Below are 25,830 nucleotides of genomic sequence, written 5' to 3' on the forward strand. Positions count from 1 at the left end.
ACTCCCAAATGTGGAAAGGAAGAAGTTCATTTTTCTTACAGTGAATTGTAATATTTCGCACAAATTAGAACATACTTTATGCAAACACCACATGTTTAGCATTGGGGCATCTTATTGTTAAGTGGTTTTTATAATACATAATTAATGTATGTAAATAATGAGTATGAAATTGGTAGGTTCTCACTTTCAAAGAAAGGAAAGGCAAGAATAATTACCAAAATTGCCATGAATCTACGAATTGAAGACATGAGCTGCTGCTTTAATGTTTGAGCAAGAATTTCTACAACAGCTATTTTCATTTATTTTTATTTACACATCAAGTTCTGTAGGACCAAAATTGAGGAGCAAATCTCCAAGGTCATGAAACGTGTCAGTACATGAAATTACAACAAAAGTAACAATAGACAAAAATAAAATGTTGTAAATGCAACAAACAACACAAGAGCCAGCTTAATTTTCAAGGAAATCCTCATCACAGTAGGAGTGACCTATGAGGAAACTCAAACTGAAAGTGTGTGGACTACTGCTAAGATTTTTGAATTCTAGTGGTAGCTTACTGAAAATGGATGCAACAGTATACTGCACACCTTTCTGCACAAGAATTAAGGAACTCTGATCCAAATGCAGGTTTGATTTCTGCCGAGTGTTAACTGAGTGAAAGCTGCTTATTCTTGGGAAAAAGCTAATATCGTTAACAAGAAATGACAGGAATATATATATTGAGAGACCAATGTCAAAATACCCAGACAGGAGAACAGGGGTCAACAAGAGGTTCGTGAACTTACACCACTTGTTGCCTGAACCGCCTGTTTCTGAGCCAAAAATATATTTTTATAATGGGAAGAGTTACCCTAAAATATAATACCATATGACATAAGCGAATGAAAATAAGGAAAGTGGACAAATTTTCGTGTCGCTCGATCACTCACTTCAGATACTGTTCAAATAGTAAAAATGGCAGCATTAAGTCTTTGAACAAGATCCTGACAATGGAACGTAAGGTTTTGTTGAACTGTGTGTTAGAAACTCTAGAAGCTGAATCTTACTGTGATTAAGCGTTAGTTTATTTTCTACAAGCCATGAACTTAAGTCATGAACTGCACTATTTGAAACGATCTAGTGTTGCACACAAAATCCTTTACTGCCGAGCTAGTGTCATTATCAAAGAGAAATATTTTAGAATTACCCGAAATACTAGAGGGTATATCAATTATATAAATAAGGAACATGAGTGTCCCCAACAATGATCCCTGTGGCACCCCCCCCTCCCACTTGACCACACCCCACACAGTCGCAACAATACTGTGTATGGTAATCTTTTTACAGTTTCAGACAATTGCTATAATGACAGCTACCACATGTACTATTTTGATGTACAAAGCACATATAATTTTATACATGTGTATAATGAGACAGAATTAAGACACATTTGTGGCCCTCAAATTATTAAACTTATCAATTAAAATGAAGTCAGTAAACAGGTCAGATTAAACACGATGAAAGAATATGTGACTTATCCCACTGGTACACAGCCAATAAACCCCTTTCAAGTGTTTAACACTAATGAGGCACATGTGATGATTGCGTGTTTGAAGGCCATTTCTGAACAGAACATAACTTCACCATCCACACATTACTTTAATGCTAGGAATTAATTAGCCATTGAAAACAGCAACCAGTCACATTATTTCAGATCTGTAAATTACTATTGCAAAAACATTCCTTAGCTGGAATCATGAAAGTGCCAACTTTGAAGTGAATTCGTGAGATTGTAGCTCCTGCATTGATATCTTTCCGCAAACTCAAGATGGATGATAGTCTCACAGGAGGCTCACCCCACTCAGAAAAGGTCTAAACCACGGTCTAGCATAGCAGTCGCAACACTCCGTCTCGTTTTTGTTACCCACAGCGATAGCAGCGCTACAAGCGGCCAGCAAACAACACTTGCATACGGTATCGTATGAGTGCGAATGCTAACATTTATGTTGATTTATAGCTTAGCGTTTACCGTAAGGAGCGCATTTAGTGCCCGAAAAATCAATAGTAACGAGACAGTGTTACCAAATTTGTTATTATTTAGTTTCCTAATGGCCCTGGGAGGAAAGAAACAGTTCAGCACAGGATAGTGTATTTATTATTTTCTTGTAACATACAGACATTTACTGAATAATGTAATTTTCTTTTAATAACAAAGAATGGCTAGTAAATACCAGAACACCTGTCGTTCAGCAAAAAGACGTATGTCCACCCAACAAAACAGTTTTTTTGTTGCAGCAAAATAAGTGAATGTAGGACATAGGAAACGTATATGGAACATAATACCTAAATTATTTAACCTGCCAAATATGCCACCACAACTGTAGCTTGAGGAAAACCGCACAGACGTGATAATAAATCGTTAAAAGCAATAAAACTGTTTCCCAATACAGAAGAAACCAATTTCACGATTGTTGCGAAATCTGAGCCACAAACGTCAAGAATCTTGAATGTATTTGTTTTTGAAGCTAAAATATTTACATTTATAAAAGTGTTTGTGTACCAAAATGTCGAGTGAAGTATAAGAAAGGGCGAATCATTAGCCTCCATATAAAATGCCTGTGATAATAACAACAGATAACAACAGAAACACGTATGTTTCTCATGCATGACATATGTGTTTATATTCTCTTGCTTTCAACGGAATTAACTACAAATATACATATATACGAAAGTATTTATTCGTGAATAAGTTTGTAGCTTATGTCATTGAATCACTGTGATTCGAATGTTTTTGCATGTATTTCGCAATAATTCATGTCTCTTAGTAATTTAATAACGCATGGAACAAAACCTACGAAGCATATGAGTGTCTGCTTCCTCACCACTTGGGACACACGTGTCGCTACAGCTGTCAAACTGTAGTAGCGCTTCACCGAGTTGAATCTAGTGTTTTCCGTAGCAGACACCACCACGGGGTGTTGATGTCTCTCTGGTTTCTGGGCAATATGTTGTGTTATGGTTTGGATGTGTTGTGATGATCTGGTGTGCCGGTGAATGTGTTGCTTTTACTCATAAACATGCTGCGCCGTAATTACGGTAATAACGACTTATACATATCGTGCTCATGTAATCGGACTCCACATTCTTCAGATTGGGGGCGTAATGGGTTGATATGTTTCGGAGCGTGCAACGCAGTTGCTATTTATGACCCGAAGGTATGTACACCACACGTGGGACGTAATAGTATATGGTTTTAATTATATACAAGGCGTTCATTTCTCGTTCGCCGTGGCGTCTACCTAAAACAGATTCACGCATCCACCAATTTCTGTTGCTGGCCACCAACTGTATTTTTTTCATTTTAATTTGTGTGGCCCCTACTTATGTAAAAAACTGATTAAAATCCCATTTTAATGTGAGATGTTTCTTTCCAAAATAGTCTAAAGGACCGAGATTGTTATTTCTCTGAATCTGTTAAGTATTCAAAGTTCCTAGAAGCCTAGTAAAGATCACAGAATTAGTAATAACTGAAAAGTTAAGTGCCCAACACATTGAAGAGAATGGAAAAAAAATGAAAGTCTCTTACGAAGAATGTTTATTCATACAAATTTTAATAGCAGAATTATGACCTGTTAATAATATATGTATAGCACGTGTCACTTGTAGCATCTCCGCAATACTTGATAATTTGAGATTTTTATGTGCTTAAGAATTAGGAACTATGGAAAGATTTCAATGTAATGTAATTGGTACTAGTTGTAGGTTTCTTGTGGCTCGGATATCAGTCTTCATGATTTGAAGCACCCCCGTTCAAATATAGATGGAAAAAGCGATTTTTGCTTGTGATGTTATTGTCAGAATCACTTGATGAGCTTAAGCTTAAGGAATGGTTGAACTTTTTATGGAGTTCTATTTGTTTTAGTTAAGTGACACCAATATTATATATCTGTTTCCATGTGGACAACAGTAGTAATAAGTGTGTGGCTTCAAAGATGTTTAAACTTACAGCTTCTGCATGTGGATTTTACAGTATGCGGATGCTGGTAAGATTTTGAAGGTACTGTGCCACCACAAAGGAAGGGTAAATGCAGTTCAGTGGATCAAGACAGGAAATTGTTCACCAGAGACAGAATTTGTCTCTGCATCTTCTGATGGCACCGCTGTCTTATGGAGTGCGGATGACATGGGTGGATTTTACGTATCAAGTGTTCTTGAAGGACATAATAGTGCTGTGACATTTGCTGATGGTATATATTTATCGAACACTGACCATCAAATATGCAAGCAACCACTTCTTGTTGTTACTGCGTCTGCAGACTCGTCTTTGAAGATATGGAGAAGGAAGAAAGCTGAAGGTAGTACTCATTTATTTGGATTACAGGAGTGTCCAATTCCACCCATCTGCTTTGACCCATGACATCATCAATATATTGGAAATGGCTGTTGGAAGCGTCTCCAATACTGTGCCTATGATGCCACTACATACAAATAGCAACAAACAGAAAAATACATATAAATAAGAAAATAACATCTCCCTTCAAAAATACAGTCAAAATAACGTGACAACTGCAGGAGATTGGCGTTTGTATATTGGCCTCTAAAACTACAAAAATTGGACTTGGTCGCTTCCCTTACATGTATAGGTCAACCACAACTATTGAGAGCAAAAAACCAACACATACAACTACGAAAAATAAAACCAAAACCACAGCACCTCAAAAATCTAAACATCAAACATCCCTACATAAATTAAAACATATTCAATAGACCATAAATACACAAACATCAAACTTGAGAAGAATAAACACACACAAAAAAAGAACTTGCACGCCAAAATCACCACCTGTACCTGGTCCGAGATGACGGAATGGTGGTCAGCGTCATGTTCTCATGACAAATATTACACTTTACAATCACAGCAATCAGTCCAATTAACTGGAGGAATTTAACAATGGACAACATGTACTACTCCATGTCTGACTGCAACATAGCACTGTGATATTTCATCGTCATAGCCATACCTATTAACAAAAGCCATACAATAAATTAAACATCTTACCGCACCACAAACAGCAGACCAATAACACCTAACACACACACACACACACACACACACACACACACACACACACACACACACACACACACCAGAGGGTCCCATCAAATACATCAAGACGACATCTACAGACACAACCAACTCATAAACTCCGTGCTGTAATGACATCACACACCACAACACCCTTACATCACGGGTCAAAGCAGACGGGTGAAATCGAACTCTTCCATTGACCCCATTTATTTATTTCTTTAGTATAATGTAATATTAGATATTTACCAATGGATGTAAACAGTTTATTCTATTCGCAGTAGCAGCTGTGTGCTCACAGACAGTGAATTTTGGTTCTGGATTCTGTTTGTGTGCGCGCATATGTATTTTGCCATCCACATCAGACATTCTTATTGCTTGTGCTACTGATGACACCAAGATTCATCTATTTGCTGACAAACAATATGAAGAGATCTGTATAAGTCCTAAAGAAAATGAAACATTACTGTCACATTTTGTCAAAGTAGACAGTTTAATTGGCCATGATGACTGGGTGAGAAGCCTTGATTTTGCTATTGAAGGTAACTAGTTTTCTTACACAAATTTACTCACATTCTCTCGTCAGTGGCCTTAGTTCTTGTACTATTTGGTTTCCAGATTCTGGAGATGTGCTTCTAGCAAGCTGTTCACAAGATACATTTGTTCGGCTATGGAGAATATCTGCTCGTGAATGTGGATCACAGTTACAAAGTCCAGTTAGTGAACTGCCATCATCAGAAGATATTCATGCCGAAGAACATGTATTTGAAATTAAAGGTCACTGGTTCGTTTGGGCAGTAGAATCAGTGTTACCAGGGCATGAAGGTTGGGTTTACAGTGTCCGGTGGCACCCTGTTATTAATTCAGGTATGCTTAAGCTAAAGTTCAATAAAAGTCTAGAACAAGGGCGTGTGCATGCATGCTAATGCAGCTCATACACACCTGTCCACTGTCTCTGGCTGCTGAGGCCAGACTGTGAGCAACTGCACATGATGGGAGGAGCATTGTGAGTGGTGGGAGTAAGGAGGAGGCTGAGGCAGGGAGGAGGAGGGAGAGCAGGGTATGGGTGGGGGACAGTAAGGTGCTGCTTGTGGAAGCATGCAGGGATTAGGTGGAGAGAGGGTAGAGCAGCTAGGTGCCGCCATAAGTAAGATGGGAGGTGGGGGAGTGTCATCAGCAGGAAAAGGAGAGAAGTAAAAGACTGTGGGTGGTTGTAGAATAGAAGGCTGTGTGGTACCGGAGTGGGAACAGGGAAGGGAATAGGTGGGTGAAGGACAATGACTAACAAAGGTTGAGGCCAGGAGGGCTACAGGAACATAGACTATATTGCAGGGAGAGTTTCCGCCTGTGCAATTCAGAAAAGCTAGTGTTGGTGGGAGGAATCCTTCTATTCCACAAGCACACCCAAAGTGGTTTTACTTCTCTCCTTTCCTTCAACCCCCCCCCCCCCCTCCGCCACCATCTTGCCTTTCAACTGAACCTAGCTGTCCTACGCTCTCTCCACCTCATTCCTGTATGTCCCCACAAGCAGTACCTTACCATCCGCTACACATACCCTGCTCCCCCACCCCAGCCTCCTCTTTACCCCCACCATCCAGATTGCTTCTCCCATCGTGCACAGTTGGTCGTAGTCTGGCCTCGGCAGCCACAGTGGTCATGTGCATGTGAGCTGCATTAGTGCGAACGTGTTTTTGTATTGTCTATTTCAGAATAAAGCTTTCTGACAGAGATCTTACGTATTTAGTAGACTTTTTGTTGTGGCTAATTGCAACTCAACTTCTCTGCTATATAGTGAGTATCAATCTATCCATTTCGTGATAGTGTCAAAAAATATTTTTGTGGCACATAATATGTTGCTGAAATTATTGCTTACACTGTTCATTAATTATTGTAACTAAGATTTTTATTGTGGTATCATGTTCATTAGCTTTGTTACCTCATAACAGAAGTGTTAACCCTCCAAATTAGTCTGGACCTTGAGCAATTTTACTGGTCAACCTGTTACCACATCCTTCAATGACAGAGAAGAAAGAAAAAAGAAAGTAATTGTGACATCCTTTCATGACACAAAGCAACCACATATATTTTTTGAAGAATACAATGTGGTTTTAATTTCAACATAAAAAATAATGACATTGGCTACGGAAACTAACATGTTGCGTATCTATTTATCATAGAAGAAAAAAGCTTTGTCTGGCACAACCCTTATTAGAGACGTAAACCACTCGAAGGCCTACGAATTATTTTGTACTAAGTTACCTAAGGAAAAGTGTAATTAGTGTAATGTTATGCAAAAGCATGTGCAATTTTTTGTGGAAGATGTGTAATTTGGAGTGCCAGTTGTGGATCAGCAGAAGCAGTTGGTCGACCCTTCTGCATGTGAATGGCATTTAAACTCACTTTTGAGAAGCTATGACTGTTGTCTGCTACATTTCATGTGCTAATGACATTGCTACTTTTAACACTCAGGTCTAATGTTCTGTGAGGCTGTAAATCAATTCTTTTTCTGTTATACTTCTTGCCATTCACCCTATTGTGCCCAATTACAGTACTTCACTATTTGCAACCATCTTCCACATTGACAGAGAGTATGTTCCATCGTACCAGTTAGCCTATTAGTATTTCCTCCATTCACACATGGAGCACAGGGAGAATGACTGTTTGAATGCCTCAGTGTGTGCAGTAATTAATCTGATCTTATCCTCATGATATCTATGTGAGCGATATATCGGGGGGGGGGGGGGGGGGGCTAAAGTATATCCCTAGAATAATAATTTGAAGCAGGTTCATGGAACTTTGTTAACAGACTTTCTTGGGATAGATTACATCTGTCTTGAATAGTCTGCCAGTTCAGTTCCTTCAGTATCTCTGACACTCTCCCATGGGTTAAACAAGCCTGTGACCATTTGTGCTGCCCTTCTCTGTAAACGTTCAATATACCCGCTTAGTCCTGTCTGGTATGGGCCCCACACACTTGAGCAATATTCTAGAACCAGTCGCACGAGTGATTTATAAGTAATCTCTTTCGTAGGCTAATTGCACTTCCCCATTATTCTACCAATAAACCAAAGTTTACCACCTCCTCTACATACAACTAAACCTATGTGATCATCCCATTTCATATCCCTAGAGAGTGTAAAACCCAGGTATTTGTATGAGTTGGCTAATTCCAAGAGTGACTCATTGATAGTATAGTCATATTATACTTCATTTCTTCGTTTTCTGACATTTAGAGCAAGTTGTCAATATTATACTTCATTTCTTCGTTTTCTGACATTTGGAGCAAGTTGTCAGTCTCTGCACCAAGTTGAAATCTTATCAAGATCTGACTGAATATGTATACAGCTTCTCTCAGATGGTACTTCACTATAGATACCTTCATCATCTGCAAAAAGCTTGATTTTACTATTAATATTGTCTGCAAGGTCATTGATATACAACATGAACAGCCAGGGTCCCAACACACTTTCTTAGGGGTACACCCAAAGTTACTTATACATCTCATGGCGACACTCTATCCAAGATAACATGCTGTGTCCTCTCTAGAAAAAAATCCTCACAGTTTATCTTGATACCCCAGATGATCATATATTTGACAGTAAACATTGGTGTGGTTTCTTTTCGGGAACCAAGAAACACTACATCTACCTTGTTGCTTTGATCCAAAGCTTTCAATATGTTATGTGAGAAAAGTGCGAGTTGGGTTTCACAGGATTGATGCTTCTGAAATCTATGCTGGATGGCGTTGAGGAGGCCGTTGTGTTCTAGATGAATCATTATGTTTGAGCTCAGAACCTCACTGGTTGCTGAATATGGTTCAGTGAGTCATTTTTCATAGGGACCTCATCCTACAAACGGATGAAGAACTTGGGGCCAATCTGTAACAATGTGCAATTTCTTTTGTTCAGCGTGTTCAGAAAGGTTGTAAGGACAATCACATTGATACCAGCACCTTTATTCTGGCTTTTGAAGGTCAAGGTCAAGATTATGTGTTATCAGTGTGACATCAAGCCGTACATCCCACCACTCATCAGACCCTCTGTGTGGTGACTGTGGACACCCACTCCCTGAGGAGAGCCATAGTGTTCCACCACCCATGTGTGTTAATTGTCATGACCATCACTCTCAATGCTCACCAGATTGCCCAGTGTATAAGAAAGAAAAGAAGATACAAATTTATAAGTGCCTGGATCGTTTATCTTACATTGAGGATCATCAGAAATATGATAGAGTTCATCCTGTGTCAATGACGTCTACTTTTGCCTCTGTAATGTCTTTCCTCCTCCTCCCTCTTCCTTACCCTAGATTTGTCCCCCTCTCCTCTCCCTCTCCCCAGTGATTGCCACGCCCTTCCCTCCAGATGCTACTCCACCTCCCCAGCCAAAGAAGTGCCCCCATTCTTCGGTGCCCGCTAGTGATGGGGGCTCACTTCCGAGACCTTTCCCCTCAGCATCTCTCAGGCTCCATGCACCTTCAGCCAGTTCCGTGGTGGAGCACGGTCATTGCCATTGCTGTCCATGGTCATCATTGAGCCTTGCAATGTCTTTAGCTACACCGATCTTACTACCTATAAATGTCTTCACGCCAAAGCCCACTACTTAATGAAATGGATTAAATGGGTGTTTCGGGAAGGCTTTATCTTCTCTCTAAGTTCTTTGACCTCTTCGTCGTGGTGTGGGCTACATTCTCCACACTCCAAGGTTGTCAGCAGCAGTCTTTCTTTCCGGGCCGTGCCCATTCCCGTGGCCTTTCTACAGATTCATTAGTTCTCATGGAACACCTCGGGATTCTTTTTGCTATGGTATTGGCATCAGCCTACCAGCTGCCTTCCACCTCTGGAAACAGCAGGGTGAAGCTTCCTGCTTTTTCACCCCTTGTCAGGTGTAATCCTACAATGAATCTTTTAATGAATGGGAACCTTTTGTGGACACCTCTTCTCCCACTATTCAGCTCATGACCATGATTCCATCCAAAACCAATTGCTGCAACACCAAATCTCCTTCTGGTGTTTAACAATATTTGGCTCCAAGACATTTTCCTCTCTCAGTGGACAGAAAGAATTGTGGTTCCTGTCCTTATACCTGGCAAGGATCTGTCATCCCTCGATGTTTACCAGCAGGTCATCCTGACTAATATCCCCTGCATGTTACTAGAATGGATGATGACTTGTCGGGTCAATTGGGTCCTTGAATCATGGGACCTTTTGTCTCTTTACCAGTGTGTCTTCTGGGTGGGATGATCTCTGGTCAATCATCTACTTCAATGGAAACCACAATTAATTCAGGAGCCCTTTTCTCAGTGCCACCATCTTGTCACATGTGTTGGGAACCGTTCTCAGCTCTCCATAGAACCAGGAGAATAGTGTTCCCTAGGACTCCGTATTAAATGTCTAACTTTTTTTCATCGCTATTAATGGACTTATGGCCTGTGCTGGACCACTGGTCACCTCTTCTCTTCTCTGTATTTGCATGATTTCTGTATTTAGTGGCCTAGCTCCTGTGCAGAATGAGAGCTCCAGAGTGCCATTCGGCGTGTTTCCACATGGACACTCTCTCACAGTTTTCATTGGAGGGTGGTGCATTTCTGTCCCTGTAGTATGGTCCATCCTGATCTAGGGGTTTGCCTTGAAGCCCAGCATCTGACTGTGGTCCACAGTTTCGTTTCTTCGGTCTTATTTTGAACAACAATCTTGTTTGGTTGCCCCATATCCATCATCTGAAGGTTGGCTGTTTTCATAAACTCAGTGTTCTTCACTTCCTTTCCCACACCTCTTGAGGTGTGGACTGTTCGACCCTTCATCACCTTTACTGGGCATTCATTCTGTCTCATCTGGATTATAGTTGTCATGTTTATGGATCAACTGTCCATTCTACTTTGCTCCTCTTGGACCTGGTTCACCACATTGGTATCTGTATAGCCACAGGAGTTTTTTTGTACTGTCCCTGTTGATAGTCTTCTGGTTGACTCGAGCATCCCTCCCCTTTCAGTTTTGTGCTCCCAGCTCCTGGTTTCCTATGCCATCACTATCCATTCTTCCCCTGTTCAGCCCTGCTAGTCTTTTCATGGCATGGAGTTGTCACTTGCCAGCTGCCAACTCTCACCTGCATTTACCAGTTGGCTTCCACCTCGCTTCTCTCAGCCATGACTTCCCTATCTTCTCCTTGTTCTCCTCCACATGGTCTCTGCCGATCACCCACCCTTCGTTAGTTCCTTGTCCACGGATTCGGACGGATATCTTCCGGGGTCAGAAAATCTCCATTGCTCCAATGGTGTTCTGTTGTTTGTTCCGAACACTCTTACAGGAGTTACAGGGTGCCATTGTTTTTTATACCAATGGCTCTAAATCTGCCAATCATGTGGGATATGCCTTCACATCTTTTGTTGAAACGTAACACTACCTCTTGTCTGCTACATGTGGGGTGTTTACTGCAGAACTGATGACCATCTATCAGCCCCTCTGCTTCATTAAACTGTCCGTACTCACTTGAGTTTGTTATGTATGGACTCAGTGAGTGGCCTTCAGGCTATCGCATGGAGTTTTTCCCACCATTCCTTGGTTTCTGCCTTCCATGACCTCACTGATCTTGGTGATGCTGCGTGTTCAGTTGATTTCCTTTGGGTTCCTGGCCACGTAGGTATCCCAGGTAACGAACTTGCTGACCATTGGGCTGGGGGAGGGGGGAGGGAGGGAATCCACTTGCCCCCCTCCTCTTTCTTTGTGAGCTCTCCAGGGGCAGATTTGTGGCATTACAATAAATGCATTTTGGCTCACTTGTGGTCTGACTCTTGGGAGGTTACCCCCCTGTCTAGTAAACTTTGCACTATGAAGGATACTCCCATCATGTGATGTTCTCCGTCTGTGTCTCCCAATGGGAATCTACCATTCTCAGCCAGCTTTATAGTGGCCATAAGGTTGACCCATCATTTTTTACTCAACAATGAGCCGCCCTCCTTCCCCCTTTTGTAATTGCAGAGCTCCTCTCAGGGTGATATGTATTTTGCTGGACAGCTCCTGCCTGTTGGCCCTTTGCACGAAGTGTGACCTCCTACCTTCCTTCTTGTCTCGGGTGTTAGTGGATGATCCTCATGTGGTATGATTGTCGTTGGTTTTCTTCGTGACAATTGTTTTTACTCTCGGTTCTAAGTCCTTGAATGCCCCTCTGGAGTTTGCGTTCCTCAGGTAGTGAAGGCCTTCATCGTGCCTCCACACCTGCCAGCTTCTCCTTTCCTTTTCCCTACATTTTGCCTGGTCTGTTGTGCTTCTCCCCCCCCCCCCCCTCCTTTTTCTTGTGTCTTCTTCCTCTGGTGTTGTCCCTATTGTATCATGATAATGGTATTGTGTGGGTGTTGGGACGGGTCAGTGTCAGTGCTGGTTCTCCCACTGCATGCAGCGTTTCTGGGGCACCACTGTGCTCTCCACATTTCCACGCATCCCACTCCTGTGCTTTCCTCTTCTCGCTGCACCGATGTCCGATTTTCCTCTTTGTTTGCACATTACCCTGTCCTCTTGACTGGACTGCACTGTTTGCGTTGTTCCTCCCTTGATTTCTGCCATCCTAGATCATGGGCCCGGTGATCTCACTGTTTGATTTTCTTCTCTGAATAAACCCAACAAACATGTAACTACATTATTTATGCAGGGTGATTCAGCGGCCCCCTGCTACTGGTTTTTATGCAACCCGCAACACCTTCTAATACCACGAGCAAGATTTTCGTATTCTGTCGCTCAGAACACTCAAACTATTACTCCTACAGAAAAAATTAAAAGGACCTTTTTGTAGGAAATTTAAGGAGTTAAATTTTATTCTAGAGTGCGTTTTCACTAGAGGCCATAGTTTTTTAATTATTCAATAAAAATGTGCAAAAGTAGCCTTCAGATGCATTTTTCTGGAATAACTTGGAATCTATGCCCTTTAGTGAAAACATATCCCAGTACAAAATTTAACTACATTAAATGTCCTACAAAAAGGCCCTTTTAATTTTTTCTGCAGGAGTAATAGTTTGAATGTTGTGAGTGATAGAATACAAAAATCTTGCTCGTGGTGTTTGAAGGCACTGCAGGCTGCATAAAACCCATCTTCCTGTATGTAACTTTGAGCTATGAGGTTATGTCAGAAATAAGTAAATGAATAAATAAATAAATAGATAAATGAGCTTAATCCACTCGTTAAGTTTAAGATAATTTGATCATATGCTGTGCATAACACGATATATGGAAATACATATACATATCTTGTTAATTTCTGAAGTAACATAATATTGACAATCAGCAGCAGTTTCAAATTATATTGTTATACAACTTAGACTTCAAGTGCTAATAAATAATAATTTAACCTACAGCTTTAGCAGTACTCTTTTAAATTAGAAAGCCTGACAAGCCTAAACCTCGGCGTACAGATGAGTTAAGACTGGGTATCATATAATGTAGGATGAGTAATATGCAGGAAATGTTGTACAGTATTAGTCTTATGTTATTCTACTGGATAACTGTAGCCACAGACAATGTCAACTGTTCAAACTTTTCTGTCAACTAACCATTTGCACATTTGTACAATGACAGATGCCGAATTGTTCATTCTTTCTGTTCAGGCCAAGTCAATTTGTAGTTTTTTCTGTCACTTAAACCATTTATTGGTCTTTTGCTGAAACAATTCTTTAGTGTTTTAGATGACTGAGCTATCTATTCATTTTTCTGACAAAACTGGTAGTATGTAGTACTTTTACTTCATGAAGTAAACCAATAGTGTACAACCAAAGTATGCATATCCCCATACGATACCTTACCGTGGGGTACGTAAAGACATTTCAGGGGGGTACACAAAGGTTGAAAAGAGCATTATACATGTTCATTTAATTATGTGCCAAATAGGCTAATACTTCTTAATTTTAAACTGGTTATTAAGTTGCCAATTATTAAGTTGTTCCGTATGCAGTTAACATGTAGCTAATTAAGCTGATGTATCATTGGGGGCTCAAAGTTAACCATAGAAGTTTCCTTGGGAGTATGGGAAGGAGAAAGGAACACTGCTGAATTTTAGTGATTGTTTGCATTCCATATTACAGAAAAAATGTGAAGATACCCACTGATTATATTACTGTAGGTGGATCTTTCTCCAGATTGAGGAGGGAGATAACATGCACTAAGAAATCAGATCCTTCTCTGACAGAAGCAATGTGATTAGTTAAAACCTATTAAACTGCCCCTACAGCTCTGAGTTTGTTTATGACAGAAGGGATGTCATGTCAGTCATTCCTCCAGCACTGATCGTGTACGACACGCCCCACCTCTGGCAGGGTTCTCACCTTAGTAATAGGACAAGTGACTGCTTTTAACAACCAGCTAGTCAATCACTGGTTTTTTTTTTTTGTTCACTTGGTTTCTTCAGTCATATGAAACTAGTCTCTGTGGCCACATTTTTGAAACTACCCCCTCCAGATTCTGCGTGCATGCTGCGCACTGTATGTCGGCATCATGCTGTTGCTCAGAGTAGAGCCACCATGAGGGCACGGCCTGCTACTGCGAGGCACAACAGGCAGTCCAGGTGCAGTTGCAGCCCAGGCTGCTGGTCTGCCACCTCATGCTGGCTGTGCTTCTGACAGCAGCAGGAGACAGAGTTTCAGTGCCATGCACCTGACCCGAGGCTGCTGCTACATACGGGAAAAGACTAAAAAAAAGTATGTAAGTGAAATCGCTCAAATCCAGAGACTGTGTGAAAAATTTTATGCAACTGATGTAGCTGTCAGAGACTTGTTAGTTGGTTTTCTCACATTAATGTGATTCAGACCTGCAGAGTGAGTGAGAAACATTTGTATAGCTAACTGATGTGGCCACAGATACTAGTTTCATTCAACTGAAGGCACCAACTGAACAAAAAAACAGTTGACTGACCAGTTGGTTGTTAAAAGCAGTCACTTGTCCTATCACTAAGGTGAGAACCCTGCTAGAGGTGGGGTGTGTCCTGCATGATCAGTGCTGGAGGAATGACTGCCGTGACTTCATCTTCTGTTATAAACAAACTCAAAGCTGTGGTGGCAGCTTAATAGGCTTTAGCTATTCACATTGCTTCTGTCAGAGAAGGATCTGGTTTCTCAGTGCATGTTATCTCCCTCCTTAATCTGGATTAAGACGCTATAGTATCCTTAATTAGAAAGGCAGCTTAGTTCTGCCTGTGCAGACATTCAGAATTACAATTCCAACTTAATTTGTATAGGTTGGTGGCCAGTCTGAATTAGATTTATTGCGGCCCCAGTTTTGGTGCAGTATCGTGCTTCTTTATTTAAAAAAAAATGTTTTTGTAATAAAGGAAATATTATAAGAAACTTGGCCCCCCTCCCCTTCCCGGATTCATTAGTGTTTCTAGTTTCTCTGTGTTAGATGGTACAGTTCAGGATTTCCTGGCAAGAACATTACATTTTATCTTTCCCTGTCAGAAATCGGCAGACCAAAAAATGTAACTACAGTCATTAGCAGTAAGCATCCCATCGTACACTTGGTTCGTAAAAGGGTGGAAAATACATAGATACGTGTGGCATGGGAGGTATACCTGTTGCATTTGCTAACGCGCGTATGGTCCATAACTTTATGGCTATTAGCTCTTGATAACTCCATGTTGGAGTTGGCATCAGCTCTTGTTGCAATTGCTCCATGATTGAAAACCCACGCTCTCGCCTAATAACAAAAATGTTCAAGTCTGGCTTGCACATGCCACAGGTTCTGCATCATTGCCATTATATACATGATGTACACACACAACCAGTGGAGATTTGTATCAATTTATTGGACAAATAGATATATATTACAGAGTGCTCCCCAGAGTGGTGCAATCTATCTTTAACTAAGCAATTAAGTCCAATCCGTTACTCATAGAGACCAAGCTAGAATCACACTAGTAATCCAACTGGCACACACATTCTCTATGTGAACACAGTGACTAAATTACTGAATTACAGCTTGCTGTGGCTGGCCCTAGGTCGGCTTATTCTGGCGTTGCCTCATCAGAGGGCACTCCAGGTGACAGGCACCAACTGTGTTGTGGTGCCATAGTAGTCGACAGTAATGTTGTGTCAGATACTTGGTTTCCATAGTGACATAGCATAGCTACAGATAGCAAAACTCAAAGCTTCTCTGTCACAGATGCTATATATTTCTTGTATTTCAAGCAGTTTTAATTTAGACATGGGAATGTGTTATAAATTTTGCCATGTTAGTTTCATTAATGGCATTAGAAAAAAAAGAGCTTAACTGAAATTTCCCCACAATTTATCACTGACAACAGTTGAAGGAAAATGTTGCAGATGCCAGAAGAAAGAGTGAAAATTTTGCAGGGACACAGTTTTGTGTACGGCTTAAAAGATTATTTTATTTGTGTTACAAAGGTCTGTTTCATAGCATTTTATACCATCTTAGATGTTATATTATAGGTTAAGTGTTCGTAATAATGGGCTTTGTTACAGAAAGTAAAAATCATCAGCCATTGCGAATGCTTTCGTCATCCCTTGACAAGACTATGGTTTTGTGGGCGTTTGATGCACAGTCTGGTTTGTGGACAGAGGAAGTTCGAGTTGGAGAACTGGGTGGAAACTCCCTTGGATTCTATGGAGGCATGTTTGGACCAGAGGGCCGTAGCATTATGGGTCATGGTTATCAAGGTGCATTTCACATATGGCATCAGTCAGAGGAGGTATGTGCTGCTTTCCTGATATCTTCAATGTTTTTTGTTTGTGTGTTGGTATTTTAGTTGCTCCAACTCATTCATATTGAAGGGGGTAACCATCATAAACTTCAGAACAAATTATTAAAAGTTTGAGTAATGTATAATGGTGTTTTTGGAAAACTGGTCTAAAAATAATTCTGCTCTAATTTAGGTGGGAAATTGTGTTGTGTGAAGTCAAATGACAGAGGGATCATTCCATGAAATTTCAGTTTCTTTCTCTATGTGTCTCTGTGTTAATAACTTTTATATTTTAGAATGTCACAGTACATTCAGCAAAAATTGCCTGGTTTGTGATGAAATATATGTTTTGTTATATTTTGTTAAATGTTATGATTAAAAGTAGTTTAAATAGTTAGTGCAAAGCTAAGATAAAAATCCAACTTCCTCTGAAACCAATAAATGACAGTAATTTTCTCTAGCTTCACATTAAACAAAACTAACATTAGAGAACATTTCTTTCAGAGCAGATGAGTCATTTTTGCTACATCACACCAGGAAGGAAAATTTTAATGAATAATAGTATCAGTTATGTTACTTTTTGATACTTTACCTGTTCTGTTCCAGGGGAAATTTAAGAAATGTAGAAAATTGGTGTCAAATCATGATTTATGTGGTAGGAAAGTTCAGGTAGAACAAAAATGTTTTAGGAGTAAAGGAGCCCACTCACCAAATAGTATAATAAGAATTTAATTAACCTTACAAGAAGTGGCTGCAGTAATGTGACAATATGCTCCTACTTTATCATTTCGCCAATGAAGACTTTGATCAAAACTTCTCTTACCGGCCTTTTTTCACAGCTCCATGTTACGTTGCATAATTTTATGTACCCAGGTGCTTTAGGGTGCTATCACTACTTGGCGCTAGGGTTTAGTTATTGATAGCCTCATTTCTTCAGAAGTTTTATGTCTCCTGAACACGAAGCAGAGCGTATTATGAGGCCATTGTCTGCTACCTATACCTCATTATTTCCTCTTTCCATTGAAGACAGTGCAATTCGCAATAAAAATTTTACTTCTTAATCAGGCTGCATGCAGCATATCATGCAACACTCTTAACAGGATGCTGCTGAAGTGAATATTAACTGGGCACTGTACCACCAACTGGTAGTATTTCAAATATGCACAAATTCTCCCTCCAGCCCGCATGCCCCTATCTCCACCACAACCGTTAAAACAGTCAGCCTGCCACAACAGAGACACAAGAGTGCAAGTGTATTGAAGCACAGTCATCAAAGCAGACCAACTTGGGTTTCCGCAAGCCTGGCAAGCTTCACAGGACCCATTCAGCCTGTTGCACATGACGACAGGTAGTACCTACAACCCCGCATGACTAGCCAACTATACATTTGCATAGGTGGTTTCACTGCAGCTCATTTATCATAATGATGAGAGCAGCAAAACGAGCAAACTACACTTAAAGGGGAGTGAGGAGAAATTAAGAATTGGGGAGTGTATACCAGTCATGAATCACAACCCAAGTCCAGCAGGGGAAAAGTTTTCATGCGTTTGAGGCCGCTTCAAAAAATTGGTAGGTGACTCACAATCTAAATTGTGTAAATAATTGCTGAACACTTATTCATGACCATTTAGTATGTTATGACATGTCTGTAAATTTGACCAACAGTTTCCTCATTCCATAAATATTTTTAAAGAGGACAAAGACAAGCAGCTGACAAGGGTATGGAAAGGTATGCTAAGGAGTTGAAGCCATTTAGCAACACATTGGCTTTCTAAATTTAGGGCTAATATCAACTGAAGTAGGAAATATATGGCTCAGTTGATATTAACAACCATATTGGGATGGTGTGCAACATCGTGTGAAGAAAGCTTACATTAGTATGATAGAAAAGTTTCTTCTTTCTGAAATGTTCTTTTTAGATTAACATAATATGAAAAATGAACTTTGTTTTGCTAAAATGCATTTGGGGAATTTAGAATGAACTATTTTGGCCACTTAGAATGAATTCAGCAAACTTGCAATGTACACAGCCTGGAAATAGAATTAAAAACAGTAGAACTTGTGCCTTGTTTGGCTGAAACACACTAAGGTTACAGAAACTTGACTTCAAAAATCTTAGTTTAGTTGGTGTTGCAGTATAATAGACATCTTCATGTTCTTAGGTGCAAAGGATCTTGACTTTCAGAGATGGTTCTGCACACTACAGAAGACATATACTAGAGGTGACTTGATGATGGTAGGAACTAACAACAGCCAGCACAAGTCGAAAGAAGGTGACATTGCAAAAAAAACCCATTCAGATCGAAATAAACAAACAAGTCCGGAATATGCTGAGAAGGAAAAACAGGACCAATAAAATGCATTATTCTCTGACTTACAAATATGTAAAATGAATATATATTGAGCCTCATCTTGTGATACTCGGATGAAATAAGATTTGTCATTTGCTTCCAAACTGCTCAGAACACCACAAGGAAAGTATACAGAATAAACTGCTACATACTGTAGCGCAGTGGTCAGACAGACAGACAGACAGGAAGGAAGGCAGGCAGGCAGGCAGGCAGGCAAGCAAGATACCTGTTGCATACTTGGATTGGGCATAGCTTGGCTTGGATGGGGGTAAAGCAGCTTGCCCATTCAGTTGGTAACATGTGGCAGCTTGTCTGCCTGGCTAACAGGCAAGCATGGATAGGTTACAGGTGGAATGTGCACATCTCTGCTGTATTTGCAAAGTGTGATGTGTTGCAATGATAATTCCCACCTAAGTGTATCAGAGAGGTGGGTGTTAGAGGGAAGGGATCAGATGTCATGGGTTGTCAAGCCCCCCTATTGAAATTCTACATGTTGTGCTTAGCCATGTGTTCTGCCACAAGGTGGTCTACTCTGCTTTTGGCTGCAGTTTGGCAGTAACCATTTGTTCTGGTGAACAGCTAGTTGGTGGTCGTGCTCACATAAATGATGTGCAGAAATTGCAGCAAACTGGTATGTGACGTAATAGTTTTTACAGATGGTCCTGCCTGTAATAGGATAGGATAAGCCTTAACAGGAGTGGAGAAGAGTGTGTTGGGATGGTCTAGCACATGGGCTTTCTATGGGAATATTACCCGTGTGGCAAGGGCGTGAGATTAGACAGAGCATAAGGGTGGATTAGATTATTACATAAGAGGGTTGGAACTTAAATAGTGGCAACTATTTATTCACAACCAATTCAAAAGAGTTAAATGTTTGCACCTGTTATGGTCCTTCAAAGTGGTCACCAGTGTCGTGTAGAACCCATTGCCAGCAATGTGGAAGGTGTAGTGTACCGTTATCAGAACCTGTTCTGTTGATGGGGTGAATGGAGTGGTCTACTGCCTGCCGAATCTCTGGGACAGTACTGAAATGAATGCCATGAAGTGGTTCCTTCTTCTTCATAATCAAATTAGTCACAAGGACTTACGTCTGGCGAGTATGGTGGTTGGTACAGTGCTTCCTAGTCCCATCGACTGAACGGAGCAGCCACAGCTTACGCTGTATGTGCCTGCGCATTGTCGTGCATAATGATAGTTGGGTTGCGCAGAAAGTGTCGCCATTTCTTTTGCAAAGCTGGTTGCAGGTGATGCTCCAAAAACGAACAGTAATACTGTGCATTGACAGTCTGCTGTGGAGGAACATAATGAGTTGTGCGAGAAATTATTCAAAAGCAAAAATGTTCTGACCAACTGTAAATAAGAAAGTAAATAAACATAATTGTGTTTTGTAAATGTATCATTTTTTTACCCTCCTTAATGAAGGGTTTTCAGACCCATTACATATGAACATTTTGTTATGTTTGATGTCAAGAATAAATCCCAAGAGTTTCTGACATGTTTTTATGGTGCCCATATCCTGTGGAATGGTGTGTCAGTGTTCGGGCCAGTAAATTGCAGCTAATTATGTTAATTACAGTTCACAGAAGAGAACTATGACATGTGTGACTGAGATTAACAAATTGCCTCTCTATGATTCCAGCCTATGTATTGATGGCTATTCTGGAAATAAGATATTTGGTAAATAAAAATGCATAGGGTACTTTGAATGGGGGCCAATGCAAAAAAATTAAAAAAATAAATACTTCATTTTACTACTGCGTCAAAAAGAAAGGAACACATCTAACGTAGGCAGAAGTGCATACAGATATCTCCTGAATATAGGAGAGACTTTAAAACCAAAATTCTGTAATTCATCAGTTGGTTTGATCCACTACCTGACTCGTCATTGTCCATATGAAGCACATCTGTATACATAATAGATAAATGATATTTGCAGTTGTGATAGTGCGGTCACTTAGGTATGTATATTATGGGACTGTGCTCTATGCCACTATACTGTGTCTTGCGACAGGCATTGAGGAATGAGTTTATCTGGTCCTTCTGCCTTTACACTGCTGCCCAGTATCCAAGGATGCCAAGGAGGCATTAATAAGAAAGTCAGCTATGTGACAGGATGTTGCCTTCCCTGCCAGTCAACATTTTAGGCTTATGGGTAGATGGTAACTGAAGTTGACAAGCATCAAATAAAGTTGATTGCAAGACTCTTTATTACAGTAATGCACATGATTTCAGAAATGTTGCAGTGTGAACAACTTTTTTTAAAAAAAGTGATTTTGTGAATTTTTGTAATTGATTACTACAATAGGAACACTGTCAAAAGGTCATTCTGTGGTCAAGTAATCTGGCAGGCAGTGACCGTTTACCAGGGTAGATAATTTATCAAATAATGAAAAACAGTCATCTGCAGCTTTAAATAGTTTGGTTCCAAAAGGAAATGTTGAGTTTCATAAGTGAACTAATGAGGGAGGGCTAATTTAGCAGAGGGTAAAAAGCAATCAATGTACAGTTTCAAATAGGTTAATTCCAAAAGGAAATGTTGGCTTTAGTGAGTTACTGTAGTGACAGTAGTCACAATAGCAGTGGTAGAAGCACTATTACTAGTAGCTGGATAATGGTGTAAATCTGCCAGCAACTCAAAATGTCATTGTGGGAAGTAGTGCCACAGAGTCTTTTATTATATCAAAAGTAAAACTCACCAAAGAAAACTGTAACTACATAACTGGCCAGTGCTCACCTTCAGGAGGTGAAATTCCAAGTACTACCTATAGACACAAAAACCTCTAGCTTTTGGAACCATTTGCTTATTCATCAGGAATGGGAATAGATTGGAGAAGGTTGGAAAGGAGGAGCAGGCCACTCACACCCCAGGTTGCTATGGACCTACTAGTCCTGAGAGACAAAAGAAAAATGAAATGGGACATGAACAGTGCAGTTTAGGAGAAAAGAGGAAAAGGAGAAGTAAAACCCAAACAGAGAATGAGAAAAGGAAAGATGAGGATAAAAAGAAAATAATTGAGTGATGATGATAACTGAGGTTAAGTCCTGGATAATGGTAGAATGTACTTTCCCATTTCTAAGTTGCAGGAAATTAGTACTTGGCGGCGTAATCCAAATGACGTGTATGGCGTAGAAGGCAGTCAGATCCCTTGAGTAATTCTGAAGAGCATGCCCGGCAGATCTGTATTTTGTGTCATCCAGGCAACCAGTTCTGCGTTAGTTCATGCACTGAGCCATGTTTAGTGCTAATCTTCCTATGTAAAAGCCTGTGCTGAAGGCATATTAGTTGGCAAACAACATGTGTGGTTTTGGATGTTGTTCTGTCTTTGATATTATAGGATTTACCAGTGGAGGATGTGAAGTGAGTGGTAATGAGTAGCTGCAAAGGGCAGGATTTTATGTTGGCTGGACTGCAGAATTTTGCCTCCCGAAGCTAAGTACTGGTAATCTATTCTATCTCCTCGTAATTTTAAAGTATCTTGTTAAATGGATGGGACAGTAATTATTCATCATGTTTCTAGCCTTCTGCTTTCTTGGTGATGTACATAACTCAAGTGAGTTGCAATGTATTAGATAGAACTTTTTCTGGAGAGAAATGAGATGTATAAAGTTATTTGTAAGTCTTGTGCTTATTTCACTCCTCCTTATACATATAGTTAATATTTCGTGCTTGAACACTAATAACTGTGTCTATATTACATTGCTTGTTCATAGCAAAAGAATGTTAAAAGTTAGCAAGCTGAATTCTACAGGAAAACTGACATTATTCACTTCACCTTTCTTATTTTGTAGGGTAGAAATGAATGGCTACCAAGAACAGCAGCTGGAGGACACTTTGGCCCTGTGGTTGACTTACAGTGGGAACCAAGAGGTCAGTTCCTACTTACTGTCAGTACAGACCAGACCACTCGGTTGCATGCTCCTTGGGATCGTGACAACAAGGAGGTTTGTGTTTTTCTGTTTCTCATATTTGTTTTATGTCTGAGCAGTATGTATCTACTTATTCTTAGAATGTCATCCTGCTTGTTATGTATGTATAGCAGTTAAGTAACCAAGTACATTGATAAGTGGGAAAACTTCGATGTAATTACAGTACTATTTGTTTGACGTCTTGACTGAATATTGTGTTTGATGCAATATTAGTTTCATGAGTTAAGTAGTTCATGTGAATTTACCAGTTAGGAACCTCTGACAGTAATATTGTTGCACTCTACGTTCATTAAGGATTTAATTTAACTAAGATTTTTAGTTTCTTTTATTTTCTTATTGCGCGCACAATAAAACTTGAATTACAATAACCATAGAGTAACAGACTTGTTTTTTTGTTAAATTCCAAACAATAATAATGCTATTATGCCAACATTATCACAGCAAACACTTTACAGACATATGCAAATAGTAATTTGTCGTGTTTCCCTATCACCCACTTCTCAGTAACATAGTTTGAGGACTTCAACTAATCATGCTGGAAATTGAATTTCATGACCAGATCTTGTTGTTCTTCTTGGTTTTTCAACCTTTGTAGAGTCTGGTTGTTGGTCCTGGACTGAGGGTTCAAGTGGGCTGTCTTCAGGCTGTTTAGCATACTCATTCATCAGGTATGTGGGTTTCCATTGATCAGTGGAGATATTCTTTCTGTGGTCTTTCACCTTAACTCTAAAAAATTTTGGGATCCTTTCAGTTCATGTGAGCCTTCACGTGGAGGCTCTAATGCCTTCTTCACTTGGCCAGCCTTTGAAGTACATGTGTTGAGTTTCATAGGTCATTATGTATGAATGGTGTTTGTTTTACTTTGTGGTGATATTGTACAAGTTTCATACGATTCATATACCGTTTCACTTGTGACACAAATTGAAGTAAGTCTGCATCACTTTTTGTGCCATATTGTTGAAAGAGGAGAGGGGCAGTAATCAACTGTTATCATGATGGACAAGCCATAAACAATTTCTGCATTTGTAGCATTATTGTTTTCTTTTATGGAGCATTGAAGACCAAGAGGATTACAGGTATCAGTGGAGTCCATCTAGCAGTTGTGTGGGCACAGATGACTGCTTTAAGTGTTCAATGAAATCTCTCAATTTTTGCATTTGATTGAGGATTATATGCTGTAGTTTGGAACTGATTACAGCCACATATTTTTGAAATTACTTGGAATATCTCATAGTTAAACTATCTTCCATAATTGGTCGCTGTTTGTATGGTGTTCCAAATCTTATGATCAAACAACCGAAAAATGCTCATGCTATTGCTTTGCTTTTATGTCTCAAAGAGGTACTACCTCTTCCCAGTTTGTAACTCTCATTGCATGTTAAAAAATAAGCGTATTCATTAAAAGGAGGCATTGGTCTTACCAAGTGAAGATGAATTATTTTGAAGCACTTGTCATTCATAGAAAAGTGTCCTAATGGGGCATAAACATTCATGGTACGTTGTTTTCCTGACAAGCAGTTTTGCCCAGTTTCAGACATAATTTTTTAAATATTGATCCAGACATACCTTGATGGGATCACCTTTACAGTCATCTTAATGTCTGGATGAGACAAATTATGATAGTGTTGGAACATATGGTATCTAAATACTTCAGTAATATAAGAGCATAATTTGTGTTGACACATCACACCACAATTGTTTCCCTCCACGTGTCAAATAGTATTTAAATTTAAGCAATGTATGATGGCTGGACTGTATTAGATGAAGCTCATCATCATCATCTTCTTATGCTTCAGCTGTATATTCATAGTTAATTGGAAATAATACGTCAAGTCTTGATAAATTGTCAACATAATTTTCTTTACTAGATACATGTCACAAATCTGTAGTAAATTGTGAAATATATTGGAGATAACGTAATCGGATTGGCATTACTCTCTCATTCTTTTGCTTAAATGCATATGGTAGAGGAACAAGGTCCATGTAAATAATGAAGTCACTTCCTTCTAACAGATACTTGAAATATTTGGCAGTCATGTATGTACTAAGCAGCTGTCTGCCATATGTGGAATACTTCTTTTGTGCCATTGTGAACTTTGAAAGAAAAAAAAAATCCAGTCAGTCTCCACTCTTATTGTGCCACTGTTGTAGTGTACGACCTGCTGCAAAATTGGATGCATCCACAAATAATTCAAGTTGATTGCACAAACCAGGACATGTCATTTGCAATATCTTTTCTGCATTTTTGGAACTGAATGGTTGTTTCTTCTGTACAGTCAATACGTGTTTGGTCTGTTGAGCTGACTCTTCTGTGTAATCATCCAGCAAAACTTGTTTTTCAGCAACATGTTCCAAAAGCCAGAGATAAAAATTTGATTCCTAAAAATGCTCTGAGTTCACGAACTGTTTTGTGTTGTGTTTGTAGTTCATTATTGTCTTAACCTTTTGTAGATCTGGTTTTTTTCCTGCAGGTGTAATTAAATATTGCAAGAATGTTAGCTATTGTGCTCCAAACACTGATTTCCTACCTGTTACAAGACCATATTTATTCAGCTGTTTAAATAATGAATTTTGATGCTTGGCATGTTTCTCTGGAGATTCAGATGCTATTAAAATATAATCCAAACGCAAGAAATGGAAATCTTTTTTTTGTTATAACTTCACATGTAAACCTCGGAAATGTACTAGGTGCATTATGAAGTCCAAAGGGAGTGTAATTAAATCCATAAAGACCAAAAGATGTAATAATAGCTGATTTTGGTTTATCTTTTTTGGCTAATGGAATTTGGTAATATTCTCTCAGTAGCCCAGTCTT

At 39.7% G+C, this 25,830-nt stretch overlaps 1 protein-coding gene across 2 annotated transcripts in view; it reads left to right on the top strand.

Annotated features, from left to right (window-relative positions):
* The first annotated feature begins 2,276 nt into the window (after positions 1-2,276).
* The window catches only part of LOC126354181 (elongator complex protein 2), a 78,817-nt gene continuing 55,263 nt past the window's right edge, over positions 2,277-25,830 (top strand). The window contains exons 1-6 of one of the 2 annotated variants that reach the window (XM_050003624.1): positions 2,277-3,194; positions 4,010-4,334; positions 5,347-5,607; positions 5,684-5,932; positions 16,520-16,746; positions 22,878-23,030. In XM_050003624.1, the coding sequence (XP_049859581.1) occupies positions 3,057-3,194; positions 4,010-4,334; positions 5,347-5,607; positions 5,684-5,932; positions 16,520-16,746; positions 22,878-23,030 (1,353 nt within the window). In that variant the 5' untranslated portion in view covers positions 2,277-3,056. The remainder of the gene's footprint in view (positions 3,195-4,009; positions 4,335-5,346; positions 5,608-5,683; positions 5,933-16,519; positions 16,747-22,877; positions 23,031-25,830) is intronic. The other variant, XM_050003625.1, reaches the window with a different exon arrangement.

Source organism: Schistocerca gregaria, chromosome 3, assembly GCF_023897955.1.
Source record: "Schistocerca gregaria isolate iqSchGreg1 chromosome 3, iqSchGreg1.2, whole genome shotgun sequence".
Lineage (NCBI taxonomy): Eukaryota > Metazoa > Arthropoda > Insecta > Orthoptera > Acrididae > Schistocerca > Schistocerca gregaria.